Source organism: Calliphora vicina, chromosome 1 (assembly GCF_958450345.1).
Source record: "Calliphora vicina chromosome 1, idCalVici1.1, whole genome shotgun sequence".
Taxonomy (NCBI): Eukaryota; Metazoa; Arthropoda; class Insecta; order Diptera; family Calliphoridae; genus Calliphora; species Calliphora vicina.
Window position 1 is genome coordinate 15,559,042 of NC_088780.1, and position 23,607 is coordinate 15,582,648.

Consider the following 23,607-nt stretch of genomic DNA (forward strand, 5'->3'; position numbering starts at 1 on the left):
CGAAAAACTTAGTCGCTACAGTTAAGCATGGTGGTGGCAGTGTGATGGTTTGGGCTACTGTCGCTTCTGGAGTGGGAAAGTTAGTGTTTATTGAGGGTAATATGGATCGTTATCAGTACAAATCCATTTTGGAACAAAATTTGAGAGCACCGGTCGATATTTTAACTCTTGGTTAAAGTTGGATTTTTCAGCAAGATAACGATCCTAAACATATGTCTCAAATTGTCAAAGATTGCCTACTCTACCATGCCCCACGACAATTGTACACACCACCTCAAAGCCCGGACTTAAATTTTATTGAGCACTTGTGGGAAATTCTACAACGGAAGATCCGAAAACATCTTAATACTTGTGAACTAATGTTATAGGAGAAGCTTCCAGAAGAATGGCAAAATATAACATCAGCAGAACTGAAAAATTTAGTTACTTCGATGCCCAGACGCTTGTATATGCCCGTGGTGGCCCAACGAAATATTGAATTTAATGAAAATTTTTATTCGCTGAAAAATGTGTATTTAGTGTAGAGATCGTATGTATGTAGACTTTTGTCAACATATTTTTTGTGAATAACAGTTTAATTTTAATTTAATTGTTAATTTTTTTCCTATGCTTAGGTATTATTGCTAAGTAATATGTAATTTTGGCCTTGAAGGCTTTGTATTACTTGAATGAATAAAATAAATAAATAAATAAATAAATTAATTATAAATTTAGCGATATTTTTTTGTTATATTAATAAAAATGCATTTGAAATAAAACTGCATTATTACTTTTACTTTTTATGGTTTAGAAGTCCGCGAGTTACGGAACGTAGACTTTTGTCGGTCACTGTATGTAAAATATGTACTAATTTGTATCTCATGGGTATTCAACTAAGACCAAAGATATCAACCAAGTAATATAGAATATACATTTTAAACATTAACCCCCATTTTCTTAATCTCTGGTTATTTTTGATCGTGACGATATACTGACAGTTCTCATACAAAACTTATCTTAACTGGAAGTATATCGTTACAAAAAACGATAACCAGATATTGAGAAAATGGGGGTTAATGTTGTTTATAGAATTTACATTGAAAGCTATTACTAACTACTTACTTCTTTTCTTCCATGTCCTCATCTTTGCCATGACTCAAAGCAAACACACGTAATTTACAATTTTGCCAATTGGAACGCAACGATATAATATAAGGCAGCAACATGGTTAAACCTTTAAAATGAAATAAAAAAAAACGAAACAATTGAAAATCAATAACCAATACTCCAATAAATCCCCTTTAAAAACTTACCGCCATCATCATACAACCAATATACATCAATCGTACTCTTGGGATGTTTATTCGAGAATATGGTGACGGCATCTAAAATATGTTTAGGAACTTCAGAACCACCCTTTGTCAAATAGGTTACATTATCATCTTGATGTAGTTTATATTTCTTGGAACTGCTCATATTGGGCATTGGCGGTGGCTCGGGCACGGTCAATGAAGAATTAACACTATCCATAGCGGCCAAATTTAGATTAGAATCCACATGCAAAAGATCTGAAGCAGTATTGCCTTCGGGCACTAGAAGATTGGTGAAACCCATAGCATTGGCCGTGTTAATGTGGCCCAAACCATTAGGACCGGAATAGGAAATTTCAGGATTCAATTCGGAAAAGTCTAAACCATCGGGTAAGCGTAAAATTACCACACCCATGCGCAACGAAAAGGACATGCTACAATGGAAAATGCAAAAACAATTTAAGAAAAATTTTGAGTTATGAAAAGTCCTCAAACTTACTTTAATATATTGAAATAACTCTCCACTTCTTTGGCATCACAATCACACCAATTGGTTTTATAGCCCATTACCATAATGTTGGGTTGTAGTTTACCAAAACCGGTAGATTTCAACAAAGCTCTGACACCATCTTCCATGGAGAAACCATCAAGTACATTGTAAAATGCCTTAATTTTGCGGGCATTCAAATATTTTTGACCTTCCTTAATGATTTGTTGACGTTTCTTATAAATCAAACTGGTCTAAAGGCAAGAATATAATATAGAAAACTTAAGTTTAACAGTAAAAAATTGCACGGAAACTTACCGGCACTATATTGACCACAAATAATAGAGAATTGTGTTTGGTTAACAAATAACTGAAATCAACTAGAGGTGGTCTTATTATGGGATCTCCCGTCAACACCAAAACTTGGGGTGTATAGTTCTTAACATGATCCGAAACATTTTGCAGTCTATGCATAGCTGTAATGGCAGCTTTATATTGTTGGGCCTGGGTAGAAGAACCCCAATTGGCCTCGGGTTTGCGATACATGACCACCAGATACAAAACAAATATTATGGCCAAAGTCACCAAGGATGATATGTAGTCTATAAGGAACATTATGGCCACACACAGAACACAGCCAAACAAACTTAGCCAGGCATTATAATACTAAAGTCAAAAGGAATTCGAATCATTAATTTTTATTATTATGTTTAGGAAAACTTACCTTAAATGTGGGTCTCCAACCCAAAGGCTTGACAAAGGCCGCATGGAAGGTACAGAAATTGATGAGAGCATACGAAGCCAAATAGAATGTGGAAATAAGAGGAGCAATCACATTAAGCTGACCGATTAACAGGAAACCAGCTGAGATTATAAATGTCAATACATAGCCTCGATAGGGTTCACCATGTTTGCCGTAAGGCTTTGAGAAGAAAATCAAACCAGGATAGATTTGATCTATACCCAAAGCTTGTACCAAGCGGGGTACAGACAGCAAGTTAGTTAAAGCTGTACTCAAAGTGGCCGCAAAACAACCAGCATAGATCAGCGGTCCCCACAAAGACATCAATTGCATAACCGAATACGAATTGGCTAAACCATATTCACAGGTCTATGAAATTTAAATCAGCTAGGTTAGAAATACACAATACTCTTCCACAATAAAATTAAACACAAAACGTTACACTTACATTATCGGCTTTACAGGACAGCTGAGAGCTGATAATAGTACCATTTATCAAATCGGTAACATTACCCGAAGCATCACGCACTGCCGCACCACCAGCGAAAAGCACAAAAATCGCATACGATATCATAGACAACAACAAAGCCCATAGCGTACCCTTGGGTATGGCATCACCAGGATTCTTTAAATCACCACAGATATTGGCACCCGCCTGAATACCCGTAACACTGGGAAAAAATATGGCAAATACACTGAAGAAATTCTGATTAACCTTCTCGGAAAAGCGATAATCCGAAACGAAATTCTCCTTTAGAGTACCCCACGAGAAGCCCACAAAACCTTTGGCAATACTATCGGCATTACCCTGAGGACCAATGCCAGCACCAATCAGAAAATTAAATATTGCCAAGACAATGGTGACAATAAGGAAATTTTGCGCTTTAGTCTCCCATTCCATGCCAACACAGCATATGCAAATTAAAACTAGCAAGGTGCAAACACCAACAATACGCACATCATTTATGCCACCATCAACGATTTTTAAGCCATTTTCACCTGGAAATCAAGGAAGTGTTTATTACTTTTCCTAAGCTTAAGGCTTTTTTTCTTCACACTTACGCAATAAAGTATTTAGGGAATCACAGAAACCTATGGTATTCATGGCGGCCGCCACTGCATTGGCAAATGCAAATACCACACCCACCGATGCACCAAACTCGGGACCCAATGATCTTGATATAATAAAGTACACACCTCCACCTTTAACTTCACCATTTGTACTGATGGCCGACAGCGATAGAGTGGTGACTACACAAACAATGGCGGATATGGCTATGATAATAAGTGTTTGCAAAATACCCGATTGTGCCACCACCCAACTGAGACGCAAGAACAGCATTACACCCCAGATATTGAGCAGACAAGGCACCATTACACCAACAATCCATCCAAGTTTTATGCCGTGTCCACTTGGTTCTGGTGCCAGAGGTTCGGGAATTTGTATGGTCTGGAAAGGTAAGTAAGTTTAATCATTTTTATGTTTGGATTATAAGGAAAATATAAAGTTTGTAAATATAAAGTACAATGCCCGTCTGGGGGCAGACAACTTATGAACGATTTGCTTCAACTTTACATTGCTTGGTACTGAGTCGAACTAACGTGATAAATAATATAATAAAAAAGTATTGGATGTATGACTTAAAAATGCGGGATTTACAATAAATGGTTTTTGTTTTTAATAATTGGTCGATTATGGATGGCCACCAGAGGGCAACCACAAATTTCTGATGGCCAGTTTGGCAACATAAATGATAGCTGCCAGTTGCAATCTGTAATACACCATGAAAATTAATTTCAAACTCAACAAGGGCTTCCAAAATCATTGGGAGCTATGCAAGCAGCAATTCCAAACATTAGCAGCACGATTCATCCAAAAGCAGTGAAATTGAGTACCATACGAATTGAAGCTGCTGCTTGAAGACAATCATTTGCACCGAATCATTAATTGCGATGAAAAATGGATCCATTACGGTAACCCAAAGCGTAAGAGAACGTATGTAAAGCCCGGTAAGGCTTTGTATTTGGTGGGACCAAAAGAGCCCTAATTTATTATGAGCTGCTGAAATCTGGCCAGACCATCACAGGTCTTTATACTGTCATATTTTAGCTTCTATGAATGGTCTTTATACAGTCATATTTTAGTTTCAATCGTAGGTCTTTCTACAGTCAGATTTTAGCTTCAATCGTAGGTCTTTCTACGGTCAGATTTTGGCTTCAATCGTAGGTCTTTCTACAGTCAGATTTTAGCTTCAATAGTCGGTCTTTATACAGTCATATTTTAGTTTCAATCGTAGGTCTTTCTACAGTCAGATTTTAGCTTCAATCGTAGGTCCTTCTACAGTCAGATTTTAGCTTCAATATTCGGTCTTTATACTGTCTTTATACAGTCATATTTTAGCTTCAATCGTAGGACTTTCTACAGTCAGATTTTAGCTTCAATAGTCGGTCTTTGTACAGTCATATTTCAGTTTCAATCGTAGGGGTTTCTACAGTCAGATTTTAGCTCTTCGTCTTTATACTGTCATATTTTAGCATATTTGAGCATTGGCCGAAAAACGCCCAGAATATGCTGCCAGACCTGAAACCGTAATATTCCATCATGACAACGATCGGCCACATGTTGCAATACCTGTTAAAAAGTGGTTGGGAAGTTTTGCCTTACTCGCTTTATAGTCCAGACCGTAGCCCGTCCGACTACGATTTGTTTCGATCGATGCAGAGCGCTCTCTCTGGGATATGCTTCACTTCACTTCAGAACAGAATATCCGATATTGGCTTGATTCGTTCTTGGCATCAAAAGATGAACAATTATTTTGGCTCGGAATTAATATGTTGCCAGAAAGATGGAAAAAGGTCATAGCAAACAATAGTCAATACTTTGAATATATTTATATTGTTCAAATGTTTCAAAATTAGAGCTAAAAATTTAAAAAATCCCGCATTTTTAAGTCATACAACCAAGAGAAAAAACTGCGATTTTTATGTTACCGCCAATTTTTGTTAATATACTGTTGCGCATGATTAATATTAATTCGAATTTATATTAAATATTACTCATACGCCTCGCAGCCATGTGAAATATTTTGGGATATACATACATGTATTCTATTAAAAATCGGCAAAAATGTTTGTTTATTAAGCAAATAATATATTTTTATTGTAAATTAAAAACAAAAATCCCCAAAAATTTAATTTTGTTTACATAACAAATTTAATTTGTTTTATGCATGTCTAACTTATATAACGCAACACATTATTTTCTAATGTTTCAACATTTAATAAGATTGAAATCATTAAACAATAAAAATTACAAAATAATTTTAGTTGAAAACTTCGATTTTTTTTTTGTATTTTAACAAATCAAAACAGACTCCGCTAATTGAAAATAATAAAAATGACATGCAAATTGATAAATTACCAATCAATTATGATAAAGAAACCAAACAAAAAAAAAATTAGCTAAAGTGTCTAAACTAATTAATACAGAACCAAAAAACAACAACTACAAAAAAAAATCATAGTTAATCGTGGAGGTAATTTAAAAAGTACATGATAAGACACTAAACAGTAGTTATAAGCTAAAACGAATGATAGATAGCTGGTTTAAAAATGTTGCTTCAATTGTTAATCTTAATGAAAAGACTCACAAGTGAATATATTGTTACGTTTTAACTTTTTAAAAACGGTGGTTTATTTTCTTTAAATAAACCGTCTTACTTTAATTGCAAATTAAAGCGATTAGTAGTTTAGAAATTGTAACATTGTAAAATAACACAACAATTTAAATGGTTACTCTCTTTTAATACACATCCTTATATTACACACTTTAAAAACACACTGGTAATACAGTTTATGTTAAGTCCAACAGCACCTACAATACACTAACTGCTCTGTCATCTTCTAGTAGTTTCATGAATTATGTAACTGACAAAACTAGAATGTTCTATTTAATATTAATGTTAGATGCTTTAACTGTTAGTGTTATTATACTTATAAACAATGTTAATAACAGCGTGTTATCAACATTGTTTATAAGTACAAGTTTCGAGCACTGGAAATGTTTATAAACATGATGAATAGGGGGCGGATTTTCATGCATTTATAAATAAATGTATGCGCCTAAAGATAGGCAAAATATATTATTACAACGAAAAACAACAATAACAAAATAGATCAATACTAGTTCTGTTTGTTTTCATGCTTTAATCAGTGTTTAAAAAGCTACGATAACTAACAAATTTTTAACTGTTGCTAAAACTACTGCTTCAAAAAAGTGTATGTAGCGGTAGCAGTAGCATTTGACTTTTTTCGTTTTCTTGTTTTATTTAAAACTACTGCTAGTAATAAAACATGAATTGTAAATGGAGTAGTAGCATAAAAATACAAATCATTGCTACTGCTCTATATCGAGTTTTAATTTTTATTATTTAGAAATAAGGTAGCAGTTAAGTAGCAGTTGATGCAGCAGTTAAGGTAGCAATAAAAGTAGTCAAAAAAGAAAATCTTCAGTCATAACACCATAATTGACAGAATTAAACACTGTATGTTGTTTTTGTTTTGAGAGTTTTTGAAAGAATTATTCGTTTTTATTCGTCTCAGATGTTCGTGTTGCTAACAGAAAGATCGTGTTGTCTGTGTGTATAACAAAAAAGCCGAACTTTTATTTACAACATGACCAACTTAAGGAGTGAGATCGAAAAATTCTTAACATACATATATGTTTATAAAAAAGAAACCACTAAACTTACAGCTTTAATTTTTTTTTTATTTGATTGAAATTATTATTACAATTTACAAAAAAAATTATTTTTATAGTTTTAATCACTAGTGATGAAATTTTGAACCTTTTTCGGAAACCCTTCCATTAACGTTTTTATAGTGCTTTCTGTCACTTTGCTCGAACATGTAGTCCATCTCCGTTTAAAATCTACCACACTTTTGGACACCTTTTTTGTACTCTTCAATTCTCTTTTAACAAGAGCCCAATATCTCTCCACTGGCCTTAGCTCCGGGCAGTTTGGAGGATTTGCCTCTCTTGGTACAAATACCACATTATTGTTCTTGTACCACTCAAGGGCTTGTTTGCCATAGTGACAGGATGCCAAGTCAGGCCAAAAATAAGTGGACACATTATGAAGTCTTATGAATGGAAGCAGCCTTTTTTGTAAACATTCCTTGATGTAAATTTCGGTATTTATAGAGCCCGTTGTAACAAATGAGTGGCTTCTTTTGCCGCAACTGCATATTGCTTGCCATACCAAGAACTTTCTGGGAAATTTTGTCTGCTTTTGGGTCCTAAACTTTTCTTCAACATTCCCTCGAGCATCAGCAACATAAAATTTTTGACCTGGAAGTTGCGAAAAATCTGCCAGAACATACGTTTCGTCATCCATTATGCAGCAAGAATATTTTTTTATAAAACTTGACTTCAATTTCCGTGCTCTGTTTTTGGCCTCTAAATTTTTAGTAGCGTTCCTGTCAGGAACTTTTTGAGCCTTGTATGTTTTTAAACCTGCATTAGCTTTAACTTTTCGTACCAAATAGTCCGAGCACTGAGCTAACCGGGCTGCTTTCCTACCGGATGTGTTGGGAGCTCTTTTGAAAATGCGTTCTATTTTTTTGGCTTTAGAAACATCATGTGGACCATTCCTTCTACCTGAACCAGGTTTTCTATCAACTGACAAGTTCTCCCGGTACTGTTTAATAACATTGGAAACAGTTTGACGGCAGACCTTTGTATGCTTGGCCAACTTTTTGTAAGACCAAGTTGGGTTTTGTTGAAAATATTTAATAATTTCAGTACGCACTTTTTTCTGGTCACTCATTTTAATCAGATTAACAAAAAAATTAATATAATTGACATTACACATAATAACTGACATGTTTTTCAAAGGTAACTTGATCAAAAAAAAATTCAAATAATACTTGGGTTAAAAAATGTAATGAAAAACGTGTGTTAAGAATTTTTCGATCTCACTCCTTACACAAATATACATTCACAACAACAACACACAATATCCTTTTTTGGCTGAAGATTTTTATTTTGACTTATTTTATTGCTACCTCAACTGCTACTTAGCTGCTACTTCAACTGCTACTTAACTGCTACTTCTTCTACTACCTAACTGCTACTTCTATTACTAAATTTTAAAAGTAGCAGAATTAATAAAAAACTAATGGCTCTGCTACATGAAAACTTTTTCTTTTTTAAGGTAGCAATAGCAAATAAATTACTCTGCTACTTTTAAATTTTTCTTTTATTGGTACTACTACAACTACTGCTACCAAAATGTGAAGGTAGCAGTAGTAGTAGTAATTGATTGACTCCGAGTTTTTATTAATTTTTAAACTAGACTACTTGTGCTTTTCGTTGCTACTGCTACTTGTAGTCTAGTTTTTCAAACACTGGCTTTAATAATTATTTTGTAATAAAGCATATTCTTAGGCGCATAATTTTTTTATTTATAAATGCATGAAAATCCGCCCTCTAATGATGAATATTGCAAGAATTCTTTACAGACCGTGAAATTCAAATTGATATGTAATTTCGTAACAATATAAAGAGCATTTTTAATAATTTGAGAAAGTTTTTTTTTTATATTTTGGGTTTTTTTTCTCTTCCAATTTAATTTCAAAATCATAAAAAAATATGTGGCACCTGCTTTAATATAAGCACGTGATAAATTTCTGGTGCAAAGTGGAAATTTTGTACAAGTTTCTTTTGTTTTTTACCCACCAAACTGAAGTACCATTGTCATTTTTTTTTGTTTGTGTGTTAAAGCAATGACATTTTTATGTCATAAATAGTAGTACTTGAACAAAAGAAGCAAAATACCTGAATTTATCTAACAAAAGTTTAGTTAATATTTAGTTATTTTCTATGCTTTGTTTATATATATAGTTTTTGTTTAATATTTTCGTAATGTTTATCACACTTCAGTTAAAATAAAATCATTGACATTCAAGTGATAAATCATTGTCATTTTGATATTTTTATGTATGACTGTGGCCAACTTCAGGCAAACACGTTAACATACAACGTACACACGTTGAAGTTGTCTTTTTCTATTTTATTGTTGTTTTTTTTCTTCTAATATTTAGTACTTTGAAGTACTTTTTTTGAGTAAGCCAGTTAATAACAAACGACATTGTGACGATTCTTGTTTAATACTTTTGTCTAGCATTTATTTCATTATCAATTGTTTTAATGTTAAATTTTAATTTCCCTAAAATTCTTTAATTTATTTACATTAATTCGTTAATTGTAAATTGTCTTTAGTTTTTTTTGACATGTTAAATAGTTTTGTCTTCGTTTTGTTTAACGCAATAGTCATATCATATACAAGTCATAGCGTTATTTTAAACAATGATTTATTAGCTTTTCTTTAGAAACAAATCGTTTACGATTTTATCTAATTGATGTTAATTTTTCTGGGGTGAAAATATAAATAAGCATTTATTTTGTTATTAAGAAAATTAGCAGCATTTAATATTTAAAAAATTATTTACGAAAAGTAACACTGACGTATAAGTTCTATTGAAATTTATAATACTAAATAAAATTGCCTACTGTTAGAGAGCTAAAATAACTGGTCTACATCTTCAGTAAATTTAGAGGTAAATTTAGTTATAGAAAAAATAAATTTCTAAAAATAACTGTTTAATAAACCTTTATTTGCTTTTGTTTTAAAGCCTGTGAGGAGTGAGAAATAAATTCAATTATTAATGTCAATGACTGGCACTAATTCTTCTCTGTTTTTATAACCAGCATCAAAAAATATGGGGGTTATATTGATTTTGTCATTCCGTTTGTAACACATCAAAATATTTGTCGCTGACCCACTTTAGTATATACATATATTCTGGTACCTCATAAGATTCTAAGACGATCTGGCTATGTCCAGTCCGTCTGTCTGCTTGCTGAAAACACAAAAGGAAAATTTCCACAAATACTCAGATGAATATCCTTAGAAGTTGTAATGTTAGGGCCCTTAATATAATTGCTTTAAGAACATTACATTTTCATTTTATTCATAGTTCATCACCAGTTCATCATGGAATCTTTCTCATAGCCATTTTTGCCTGAGACTGTGTAGCCTATGACAGTTGCACAGAATCAACCTACAGAAGTCCTGTGTGCCACTATACCATTTACCAATGAAGACTCCAATGGGGCAGTGACCGGTTATCACTCCTACTAAAGACCTGGGACTTTTCCTATCCAATAAGCAGTTTTACTGAAATTCAAGTTGAAAGCAAGTGTAATTCAAGCCTTGAATTATAGTCAAGTAATTGAATTACATTTGTATTACACTCTATTTCAATTGCATTCTCCAGTAAAAAGGAAACATAAATTCAAACCATATGTTTTTTGTTTAAAAAAAATTTAATTTTTTCAAATATGTACATATTTTTCAAGTTTAAAACATAATTACATTTGCATACAACTCAAATTCCAACAAAATATTCAAGTGCTTGTATTTTTGGAGCTTTGGTGCTTATTGGATTAGTTGCCTTTGCATCCAACGTTGACCAAATAGCCCTAGACACCTTGCAAGCCGTCCTATTACACCAGGATAGCTTCCTAGAGTCCCGGAATTATTCAAAGATCAACCTATAATGGTGTTATATAGGAGGTTTAACCTCCCCTTCCCTACTAATATATCCGAACCCTATCTGGCAGATGCCACACAGCTCATGTCACATTGGTCATTCTGCACGAGCAATTTGAGGGCATGGTCAAGTGGAGGTGATGTGAACTGGCCACCGAGAATGTGCCCGTTAGACTTTTTCTTGTGGGATTTTCTTAAGTCGCCATTAATCAATTTCAGCCTGATTTGTGAGCCATAGTCATGGAAAAATTAGAATTTTCGGATACATAATGGCATCGATAGGACTTTCAAACGAATACAAAATTTCGATGATATCTCACTAACACTTTGTTTTATTTAAATTTAAAGATAGGAAGCACCTAATGAAAAACCCTTTTCAAAAATATACAAAAATCCGAAAATTGTAATTTCCAATGTAACTACTATTCACGTGAAGATTTTGCGCTTTAATTTGTTTATACTTTACAAGTTTGTAATTCCAATTATAAAATACTCTTATAAAACCATCATAAGTAAATATTTATTACAAAACATTTCCTTCATTGATTTATTTAACTAAAATTTTTAGCTATTCGTAAACAAATGCTGTTAATTTCAAAAATACTTATAACTAATAATATGAATTCTTTGTAAATTCCTGCTGTTATTTATTTGTTTACAATTTATTGTATTTAAGTACTCGAATCTATCTATCTGTATACAGTGTTTACACTAGTTAAATATAAAATTGAATAAAAGCGTTAATTAAATATGTATATTGATATTTTGTGATCGTTTGTAGTGTCTCTCTACAAAACTGTTAAACATGCTAATTAAACGTCGTTTTAATTTTGCTTTGTCATGTTACAATCAAAAATTATAACGATTTAGTTAAAATGGGAAAAATATTTAATGAAATGTTTAGCACTTTTTTTATACTCAAAATCGAAAAAGATTTTTTTTGGTGGGGGGAGGAGTTGGTTTGTATATTGATCGCAGACCAAAAGTATATATATTCTGGGTCCTTATGAAATTCTAAGACGATCTAGCTATGTCCGTCTGTCTGTCTGGTAGGGTCCAAGACCTGGCTGAAATTTTCCACAAATACCCTCTATTGATAAGCTTTGTTCGGTATTGAAAATGGTCAATATCGGTGATTTCATGATTTCACCTAGCCCCCATACAAATGTCCTTCCGGAATATTTTTTGAGCAGCTATAAATATGTTGAATATCCGGCCATCTTTTCATAAAATTTTGCACAAATTAATTCTAAGTACTCCGAAATTATACTGTAACTTATGGTAAAAATCGTGCAACATTTGTCCCTCCTTCCTCACCGAACGGCTGAAAGCCGGCTGAATAAATTTTAAAAGCGGCCGCCGGCGAAATTTTTGCGACTTAAATCGGCAAAATTTTTGCGAAAAAACCGGTTTCGATTATTGTCTTTAAAAAAAAACGGTTAAACTGTTTCGGTTTTTGTCTTAAAAAAAACCGGTTAACCGGTTTATATTAAATTTTTATTTAATGGATATTTAACATTTTTGAATTCTTTAGCAATTATTTTATATCTTTTACGGCTGTAAGCCGGCTGAATAAATTATAGAAGCGGCCGCCGGCGAAATTTTTGCGACTTAAATCGTCTTGAAAATACCCTCCGTTTTTGATTAAAGTTCCTTAGTAATTTCATAAAATTTTCGAAATTTCGGCTGACAGCCAACCTCGGCTGACAGCCAACCTTTTTTTGGATTCAGCCACCACCGCCGTAAAAATTACCCTTTAGAAAATGACTTGGACATAAATAAGTTTGATATGAACCTAAATCTTTCTACCAACTGTTGTGAGGGTCTGTCCATAATTGACCCTGTCCCCCAAATAACCCCTATATCAGATTGTGATGGTGGGTATACAATATTCGACACAGCCGAATATAACACTTAGGGCCGTTTTCTTATTAGGTGATTATCTTTTTTCCCAACGAAAAACTGCAGATTAAAGAAATTTGTTTTTCTCAATGTCTCATTTGCTTCTATTCTGTCGCAAAGCTAACCCGACCTCATTTGCCAATTATTTATCGTACAGATAAATTCAAACAGCTGACTGCTGTTCATAGTTTTTATGTGTTTGTGTTATTGTAAACGATATTAAATAGATTTTACAAATAAAAAAAAGATTTAATAGAGGAATTAACATTAATTTGATGGAGGATGAACTCAAAGAACATGAGTTCCAAGTGAATGCTGAAAGAGTTTATCATGCCAGGCCTAACTACCTGGCAGACATGCAGGATAATTAATTTTTCAAAAGATTCCACATTAAACAGCTGATTTATGTAAACATGTTGTCACTTGAAGGTAGGGTTTCCAACTTTCACATCTATCAGGCCTGTCACACAATTTGTTTACATTCCGATCGAGTTCGTTTTAGGTTCTTTAGATTCCGTGTAATTTATTAATTCCAAAAATGTTTTATAATTCTGTATTTGTGATTTTAATTTGACACCGTTTTTTAATATTAAAACAAAAGTAAAGTTTTTGGTACAGAAATTGATTAAAATTTTTAGAAAAATAAATAATTCCAAAGAAATATCAATTCCACTTTGACAACTGAAAGTGGAAAGTGGAATTTTGTGACAGGCCTGTATTTTGAGAGGTATTGCCAAATGAAAATAATCTCCCCTATCGCGAATCAACATTTCACATGAAATATTTTCCCTTTTCCTTTTTTCGTTCATCAACTTTGTTCACGTGAAAAAAATTCCCCTTATTGTGAAATTTTTAGATGGAATTTTGTAAACAATAAACAGCTGTTACGAACAAAATCAACTATTGTGAATGTAAAGTTCATCATGATATTCCCGATAGCAATTTTCCCTTCGAGGGAAATGGATATTTCATGGGAACAAAATTTCACATGTTATTGCCGATAGGGAGCGGTGACTGTTTTTGTCGGTATATTGAGAAAACCAAAATTGTTAACGGACAGTTTATCGGCCTAATAAATTTATGTCTACATTTACTAACAGGCAGTTTATCGATACATTGAGAAAACGGGCCTTAGAGCGTCAAAAAACCCGGCAAATTTAAAAAAAACCGGTTTTCGGTTTAACCGAAAAAGTGGGTTTTTGAAAAAACCGGTTTCGATTATTGTCTTTTTTAAAAAAAGGTTAAACGGTTTCGGGTTTTGTCTTCAAAAAAACCGGTTAACCGGTTTATATTAAATTTTTATTTAATGGATATTAAGCATTTTTGAATTCTTTATGCAATTATTTTATATCTTTTACGAAACGTTGTCAAATGCTACAATTTTCTATAAAATAAATCAATATTTTTAAAAATGGTATCGAAAGTTTTGAAATATTGTTACGTTTTAACCTTTTCAAAACGTTGGTTTATTTCCTTTAAATAAAACGGATACTTTTAATTGCAAATAAAAGCCGTTTAGTAGTTTGAAAATTGTAACAACTCTTTATTTATTTAAAATGTACAACAACAACAGAATTAAATAGTCACTCAATGTTTTATTTTATACACGTTAATAAATTCTCAGAAATACAGACACACTTTATAATGTACACGAATTCACTTAAAAAACACAGCACTCCTTAAGGCACTCAGTTGATGTTTATTCGAAAATCATCTCTGATAAACTCACTAACGACTGCAACCTCTGCCACTATTTATAACACTGCCATATGCACTCTAGATTGCTTTTTAACTGTCTGAGCTTTCTAATACATACGCCATCTGTGGTGTACTTTCTACAATGTTCTTTAACTGAATATTCGAATTCGAATATACGGTCGCAGCAAACAGCGTTGTCAATAGGGTTTTTATCCCGGGAATTCCCGGTACAAATTTCCCGGGAATTTTGCAAATTTTTCACTACCCGATTCCCGGGATTTTTAGTCGGGAATCGCGGGAATTAAAAACTGACGAAAATACATAGAAAACAAGTTAGAACAGTTTTTTGCTTATATCTTGGCAATAATAGACTGCATATTATTATTATTATATATTTGGGGTTTTTCGTATGAAAATTTAAAAAGTGAATTCATTATTTACATAATTTATTTCTCATTGAAACATTCTAATTTCTTCTTCTTCAAATCCATAACAAAATAGCTTCAAAAGTTTATTAAATGATTAAATTTTTCTTCAATTCAAATCTAGTACAAAAAGGCTTAAGACAATTTTTTCAATTAATTTTGTAAATGATTTGATTTAACAAAAATTTAATCATTCAAAGTTTGAATAAATTCTGTTATTAATTAACTTTAAAATTCACCACTATCGTGAAAAACATGTGACATTTTTGTTCCCATTAAATATCCATTTCCCCCGAAGAGGAAATTGCTATCGTGATATTCCCCTAATTTGTTCATTCACAATAGTTGATTTTGTTCGTAATAGCGGTTTATTGTTTACAAAATTTCATCTAAAAATTTTACTACATGGGGAATTTTTTCACGTGAACAAAGTTTATGAACGAAAAATGGGAAAAGGGAACATATTTCACTTGAAATATTGATTCGCGATAGGGGTGATTAATTCAGTTTAAACAAAGGCTTTGGAATGAATATAAAAAATTAAATATTAAGAATGGATTTATGGAATGAAAGGCTGACATTCTTTAATTACGGATTAAGATTTTAGTGAATTAAGCTCAAATTTTATTAATTAATTCGAAGCTCTGATATTTAATAATTATAACACTAAGTTTTTATATGAAATTAGGCTATACTATTCCTAATTTACAGTATCATTATATATTTCGGGAATAGCCGGGTAACCGGGAATGTAGAAAAAAATTTCCCGGGAATCAAAAAAGGTCGGGAAATTAAAAACCCTAGTTGCCAACTTACGATCAATGGTCAACTGAAATTTTTTATTCAATGTTAACACCCCGTCTACAACAGGCATGAAATGCTAAACATAAACACTAACATGATGTTAGTGTTAGGTATAGAGACATCATGTTAGCGTTTTTCTCATGTTTTAACATGGTTGTTAAACCATGTGTTTTACCAACTCTATTATAACATGAAATAACGTTTAAGCTTGACAGCAGCCATTTTGTTGCTTTTTTTTTTCATTTACAATTTTCATTCGACAAACAATCAAATAAATGCTGTAAAATAATGTTGAAAATTGTGTAAAAATTTATTGGCTTTGTAATACTATAAAACAAAAAATAAATAAAATAAATAAAAATGGATGCTAACGTTGAAGAAACTTTTAAAATCATTGGATTATACGAACAGTTCCCATGTTTTATAGAATTTGCTTCACTGACAATTAAAAAATAATGAAATATCTTAATATTGACATGAGTACGATACTCGACCATTAACATATTAATAATTTAACATGAAGTCTTAACATCATGTTTTAACAGCATTTAATGCCTGTTGTAGACGGGGTGTAATAATGCCCACAGATATGTTACAGTTTGCTATTACAGCACTGCTATTTGAAAGCATTATATTTGAATTCAAGTACAATTTCGTAACAATATGTTTGAATGAGCTTTAGAAAATATATTTCATTAAAACCGGTTTGTCAAAAAACCGAAACCGTTGGAGTTTACAAAGATGAAAAAACCGTTTGACCGGTTTTCAGTTTCGGTTTTGGATACTCTAATAACACTCTTACTTGTTTAAATTTGTTTTGAGTAGCGAGCGGATTTTACTAGATTTTTTTTTAAATAATCATTCATCATTCTGTTAATTTTGTTGAAATTTAATTAGTTGCCGTTGATTAATGTTTATTTAAGTTTTCATTCATGAAATATTTTTTTAATAAAAGAGAAATCCTGTTAATTTTAGTTAAAACTGCTTCTTTTATTGCATATTGTTTGGAATACAATACATCTTTTATAATTTACTTCAATTTTATAAACTATAATTCTGCCCCATTCATGAAAAAGTGAATCATTGTTTTCGAGTTAATAAATCAATTCTTAAATTTCAATTCCAACAAAAATAAGAATTGATAAAGTAGAAAACTTTCAAAGTTATTCCCAGAATATCATAATTGTTATAGGTTAAAATGAAAACAGGAATAACCCTGATTAATTCTTTTGACTTATTTTTTTTTTGATAAATGTGTTTTCAAAACTACTCTTTTTGAAGTGTTTGTTACACTTTTAAGTTATTTTATTTTATATTTATTTATCTAAGAATTAGTTGCTGTTTCAACATTTCTATGGTTCTTAAGAATGTGACACAATTTCAAGTATATGGAATTAATGATTTTCTACTTGATTCCTATCGCCTCTTAATTTCTATATTAATATGCCAGAAAATAATAATAACAAGAGATCTAGTAGACAATACATTACCTCTTCCTGTGCTGGTTCGCATTGTAGTTGACTTATGGAGCATCTCTTATTTTTTTTCTTTTGTGATGTCCTATAATTACCTAGACGTGGTAAAGATTCTCTGTAAAGATATATGGAAATAAGAAATAGGTTTTTAGATGAAAACTTTAAAATGAAACAAAATGTAAAGAAAAAAAATATGACTATTAAAACAAAATGTCCATAAATTTACTAATAGTAGTTTGTTTTATTTACTCTATAAATAAAATTACAGCGGCCGCATTTTTTATAACAAAATTCCGCTGATCGTCACCTAAGGCCCGTTTTCTCAATGTATCGACAAACTGCCTGTTACTAAATGTCGACATAAATTTATTAGGCCGATAAACTGTCCGTTAACAATTTTGGTTTTCTCAATATACCGACAAAAAACATTATTTTCAGTTGGCATTACCTCTCAAAATAGATTTGAAAGTTGGGAACCCTGCCTTCAAGTGACAACATGTTTACATAAATCAGCTGTTTAATGTGGCCATCGAAAGCCGGAATCTTTTGAAAAAATCATTATGCTGCATGTATGCCAGGTAGTTAGGCCTGGCATGATAAACTCTTTCAGCATTCACTTGGAACTCATGTTCTTCGAGTTCATCCTCCATCAAATTAATGTTAATTACTCTATTAAACCTTTTTTTTTTATTTGTAAAATCTATTTAATATCGTTTACAATAACACAAACACATAAAAACTATGAACAGCAGTCAGCTGATTGAATTTATCTGTACGATAAATAAATATTTGACAGATGAGGTCGGGTTAGCTTTGCGACAGAATAAAAGCAAATGAGACATTGAGAAAACCAAATTTCTTTAATCTGCAGTTTTTGGTTGGGAAAAAAGATAATCACCTAATGAGAATTATTTAATAGACTGCTTCTAATGGGTAAAATAACTACTTTTTTAAAGTGCAGTTCACAAAAATTTCAAGTGATTACACTCTAGATTACTTAGGGACACTAAAGTGACCACAGACCAAACCGCTAAAGCTAGTGGAAATTCGGGTAATAGGTTATTTTTACTTCATATAGAACCAATAAGAAGGGACTTTTGGAAATTCTTACGCTAAGGGTATAAACGTGGGAAACCTGCACCTCTATATTTTCAAAATAAATAAAATTTTAAATGTGTCCGCTATTTATGTCGATAATGAAGCGGCGCTGAAGGCTTTTAGATGACATGTTGCCAACTTCAAAGTTGAAATGTTCAGGAAAATGAGGTTGCACAAGAAATGCCGAGACCAGGTTCTGGACTGAACAACACCTCCGATCTGTCACTATTTTAAGATAATATCTGAGGGATACTTGAAAGATGCCAACCGATCCTGAAAAAAGTATTAAGGACCATGATGCTTTTAGAGTTGGACAGGTTTGGTGTGAGGACGTTTGTAGGTGTGATAATGCTTTGCCTTCCAATAAGGGCTAGGATTATTAAAAGGGACAATGGAAAGATGTCCGTCATATGTCATTGTTTAAGGTTAAAACGCTATAGGATTATATGGCTGGGCACACTATACTACGATAGACTAGAGTATATTACTGGTTGTATATACAAGGTGGCGCAAAAGTAATCCTTCTATCAGAAAATGCTATAAACTTTGCGATTGGCCCCTAATGTCAGTTCTGTTTTGACATTTGTGTAGTAAACACATGCGAAATACACGTTAATAAACAATGTTACGCTACACTGCTCCAGAACGCGGAATATTGCTGACTATTTATTTGACCAATAATCGGTCAAGAGGAAGATGATTTTTCATCAAAAATAATCATGAGTGATGAGGCCCATTTCCATCTTAGCGGGTACGTAAATAAGCAAAATTTACGCTTCTGGGGAACTGAAAATCCGCGTGTAACCCACGAAGAGCCATTACACCCGCTCAAAGTCACTGTATGGTGTGCTGTTTTCGCTGGAATAGTCATCGGACCTTTTTTCTTCGAAGACGTCGCGGGCCAAACGGTTACTGTGAATGGTGAGCGCTATAGAGCAATGATCAACGAGTTCTTCTTGCCGCAACTCGATGAATTGGGATTGGAAAACATGTGGTTCCAACAGGACAGTGCAACGGCACACACTGCACGTGCCACAACCGATATGCTGAAGGATGCATTTCCCGGGCGCCTAATCTCCCGTTTTGGCGATTTGCACTGGCCAGCAAGATCGCCTGATTTTACCGCTCCAGACTTCTTTTTGTGGTCGCGGGTTTATGTCAACAAGCCTCAGACTCTTGCAGCTCTTAAAGACAATATCCGTCAAGAATGTGAGGACCTATCGCCGGAAGTTTTGGCCAAAGTGATGGAAAATGCCATAAAAAGGGCTCAAATGACAATCAACTGTGGCGGTGGCCATTTACATGACATCATATTCTCGACTTGATGTAAAAAAAATTAAAAGACCAAATAAAAATAATCCACAAGAAGAATCAAAGTTTTTCATATTTTTTTTTTTAATTACAGCCAAAAAACATCGGAAGTTTACTTTTGCGCCACCTTGTATTTTAAGTTTCATTAGGGTGATCTGGTGGATTTCAATTATCTTTCTCGTTTTCCTTCCTTACATTTATCGCTGATTTATTTCTGAATTTTTATTCTTTTCGAAGAGAATCACAATCGGTTCTAGGGATCTCCGATCTGATTCAATGTACAAAATCATGAGAGTTTTAATCGTTTTTGAAACCACCCGATTTACAGAACAGGGGGATATTTTGATTAAGAATAATGTGTTAGGAGGAATAATGTGTGTTAAACTTTTTATCGACGCTCTCCTTAGAGGAAATGTCGTGGTTGTTGGTGATCGTTATTGTCTCTTTTTTAATGTTTTTTTTTTTGCTCATTCTCTAACAAACATTTAACTCTTAAATGCATGATTTTTACTTTTATTATACCCTTCACCTTCGTGAGAATTTCTACATTTTTCATTTCCGACCCTATAAAGTATATATATTCTGGATCCTTATGGATAGCGGAGTCGATTAAGCCATGTCCGTCTGTCTGTTGAAATCAATTTTCTGAAGACCTCAGATATCTTCGGGATCCAAATCTTCAATAATTCTGTCAGACATGCTTTCGAGAATTTTGCTATTTAAAATCAGCAAAATCGGTCCACAAATGGCTGAGATATGAGGAAAAAACCAAGACAACCTCGATTTTTACCTATTTTTGACCTATATTTGGATTACTAAGACATATTTCAAAGACATTTGCAACGACGTATATAAGACCATAGTAAGTTGCACCTACAATGGGTCAAAATCGGGAAAAAACAAATTTTTAACCCGAATTTTTTTTTTCACAAAAAAAATTTAAAAAAACAAAAAAAAATTAAAATAACGAAAAAAAAATTTTCCAAAAAATTAAAAAAACAACTGGAAAAAAATTAAATTTTGTTTACCTAAAAATATTTAAAATTTTTAAGTATAATTTGGTGAAGGGTATCTAAGATTCGGCACAGCCGAATATAGCACTCTTACTTGTTTTTCTATAAAGTATCAAATATTTAGTTGATTTTTATTTATTATATTTCCTTTAGCTTTAGTTTGATTTAGAATTTCTTTAGCTGAAACTTTTCGTACTCCATTTGATTTTTCGGAATTAGAATCTGAATTAGTGGAACTGGAATGTAGACAATTGGCAACAATATGCATTAAAGGGTTAAGCTTCCCCATTCTTAATCAATTGTTGTTATATTTATTGTCTTTGCACTTGCATTGCCTTATTCAATTTACATTATTTGTGTACATTTTTAAAAAAATACACTTTACAATCAAGCGCCAATGTTTAGACTCGTGTTGCGATTATTTGTTATTTTTTGTTTGTTTTTTGAATTTTTTAAAACACTCCAGTTTAAATTGATAAATATTCTAAATAAAATTGTTGAAAAATTTGAAGATGTTTAACAAAAATCTCCAGACATAAAGTACATAACAAATTAAGAGACTTCAATTAGTTTTATATTGATTTTTGTAACAATTTGCTGCAATAAATTTAATTAAAACTAAATTTCATGTCAATTAGACTGTAAGGCTGATGGTCTAAGATGAGCTGTGGTAGATGGTTACCATACAATACCCTACACTGAGTATTAGAGAAAATACATTTTATTTTAAAATTTCCATGATCTCTGGACCGATCGCCATGAAATTATTGTGGATCGGTATACTTTAAGATCTGATATTTTTGGGTGTTACAAACATAAGCACTAACGCAATATACCTTCCCACTATGGTGGTGTAGGGTATAAATACCATGAAACTGCTGGCACACAACTCATGACCAGTGCAAGGCTGAGCTGTCCTTAGAATCTATAAGCTCTCAAACTCATAGCCTTTTTTTAATACTAAATTATCTTTATATTATTCGTTTATTCTTTAGTTAAATTCTATAAACAATTGTGAATAATTGTATGGTTTTTATTACACATGATTAATTGTGAATATTTTCAATATTTTATTTTTGAAATCAACACTTTTTCAAAACCACACAAAAGCCTTAAGTATATTTTTAATATATTTCTCTGACAATTACAGATGATGATGATGATGATGGGTTTTCCTAACCATAAAATAAAACAATATTATTTCTATATTTACCAGATCAATATATAAATATTTTCTATAAATATTCTCAATTTGAACTGGTGTTTCATATTTGCGAACCATGGAAAAATTATATATAATAAATATTGTTTATTTTAATTTCATCCACTACAAGGTCAAATATAATCATTGGATTGTGTTAAAATTTGGGCTTGGTTTTGTCAAAAACTTCAAAAAACCTCTCCCATTTTTTTGTGTTTTGATTATAAATCTTTGGGTGTTTATTTCTTAACTATGTCATATAGATTTTATAGGCTGATAAGTTAGTGTCTTATGATATCAAATCCATATTATTCTATTAGATCACTGGGGAAAACGTGACATGAAAACAACGTGGTTAAAAACAAATGTTTTGTTTTGAAAATTATATTTGATTGTGTACAATAAATTGATAACGAAAATAGGTGGGTCAATAAGTAAGAATATTTAGGAATTTATAGCGTTAAACAGACTCAGGGTCATATGGATGAATAGGATTTAGTTTTTCCACTCAACGGTACCGATCTTTTTTTTTGGAGGGGTTGGCCCAGCAGTCCCTATTCAAACTATTAAAACGGGTTCACATGGTTGAGTAGGAAAAATCTCTTTGAACACATTTAAAAAAAAATCCTGTCTGGGTACTGGTTTTCTGCACTTTCAACTATGAAACTCAAAATCAATTCTGAATCAGAATCTGACTGTGTGAACTATTTTCAAAATAAAATTTTTCTAAATCACTGTGCAGCATTTCTTATGCATTTTTTGTGTCGAAATATTTGATTCAAATCAACTCAAATCTGACTGTGTCAAATTTCAGACTATTTTCAAAATAAAATGTTTCTAAACCACTGTGCAGCACTTTTCATGCATTTTTTTTAGAAATATTTGATTTTGGAAATGATTCGGAAACTTGGGAACAATCAGAGATATTCTAATGAAATTTTACACAGTCACAGCCGAGGTGTTTCTAAATGATTTATATTTGAAAAAAGGACAAAAAATACGAAAATATGCAACAAAATAAAATTTCATTTAAAGGCAATTTTGTTTTATAATGGGGAACTTTATAATTTATTTGCAAATGTAATAACTAGCATTTAAAATTATTTTAAAAAATTTGACAAATTTCTATGAAATAAAAATTTCCCTCTTGGGGAAATTTAAACATTTTTTTAACCATCAATTGAATATTTATAAAAATTTATCAAATTTCTTTCATATAAAAATTTACCTCTAGGGGATATTTTTTTATATCGAGGAAATTTATAAAAAAAATAAAAAAAATTGGAAAAAATATGTTTAAAATAAAAATTTCCCTTCAGGGGAAATTTTTTATATTGAAGAAATTTTGAAATTTTTAGCAAATTTGTAACCAACAATTAAAGCTATTCTTAAAAATATTAAAAATTAGGCAAATTCCTTTGAAATAAAAATTTCCCTCTTGGGGAAATTATTTTTATGCCAGGGAAATTTATAAGTTTTCTACAAAATGTTTAATAAACAGTAAAATCTATTATGAAAAATAAAAAAGTTTGAAAAAAATGTCTAAA

At 31.9% G+C, this 23,607-nt stretch overlaps 1 protein-coding gene across 1 annotated transcript in view; it reads right to left on the reverse strand.

Moving 5' to 3' along the window:
• NKCC (sodium potassium chloride cotransporter) overlaps positions 1 to 23,607 on the reverse strand; it is a 32,777-nt gene that overhangs the window by 5,650 nt on the left and 3,520 nt on the right. The window contains exons 2-9 of the mRNA XM_065499131.1: positions 17,453 to 17,552; positions 3,581 to 3,968; positions 2,967 to 3,517; positions 2,501 to 2,887; positions 2,095 to 2,442; positions 1,789 to 2,030; positions 1,293 to 1,723; positions 1,102 to 1,213 (exon numbers count right to left, since the gene is read on the reverse strand). Of these exons, the coding sequence (XP_065355203.1) occupies positions 1,102 to 1,213; positions 1,293 to 1,723; positions 1,789 to 2,030; positions 2,095 to 2,442; positions 2,501 to 2,887; positions 2,967 to 3,517; positions 3,581 to 3,968; positions 17,453 to 17,552 (2,559 nt within the window). The remainder of the gene's footprint in view (positions 1 to 1,101; positions 1,214 to 1,292; positions 1,724 to 1,788; positions 2,031 to 2,094; positions 2,443 to 2,500; positions 2,888 to 2,966; positions 3,518 to 3,580; positions 3,969 to 17,452; positions 17,553 to 23,607) is intronic.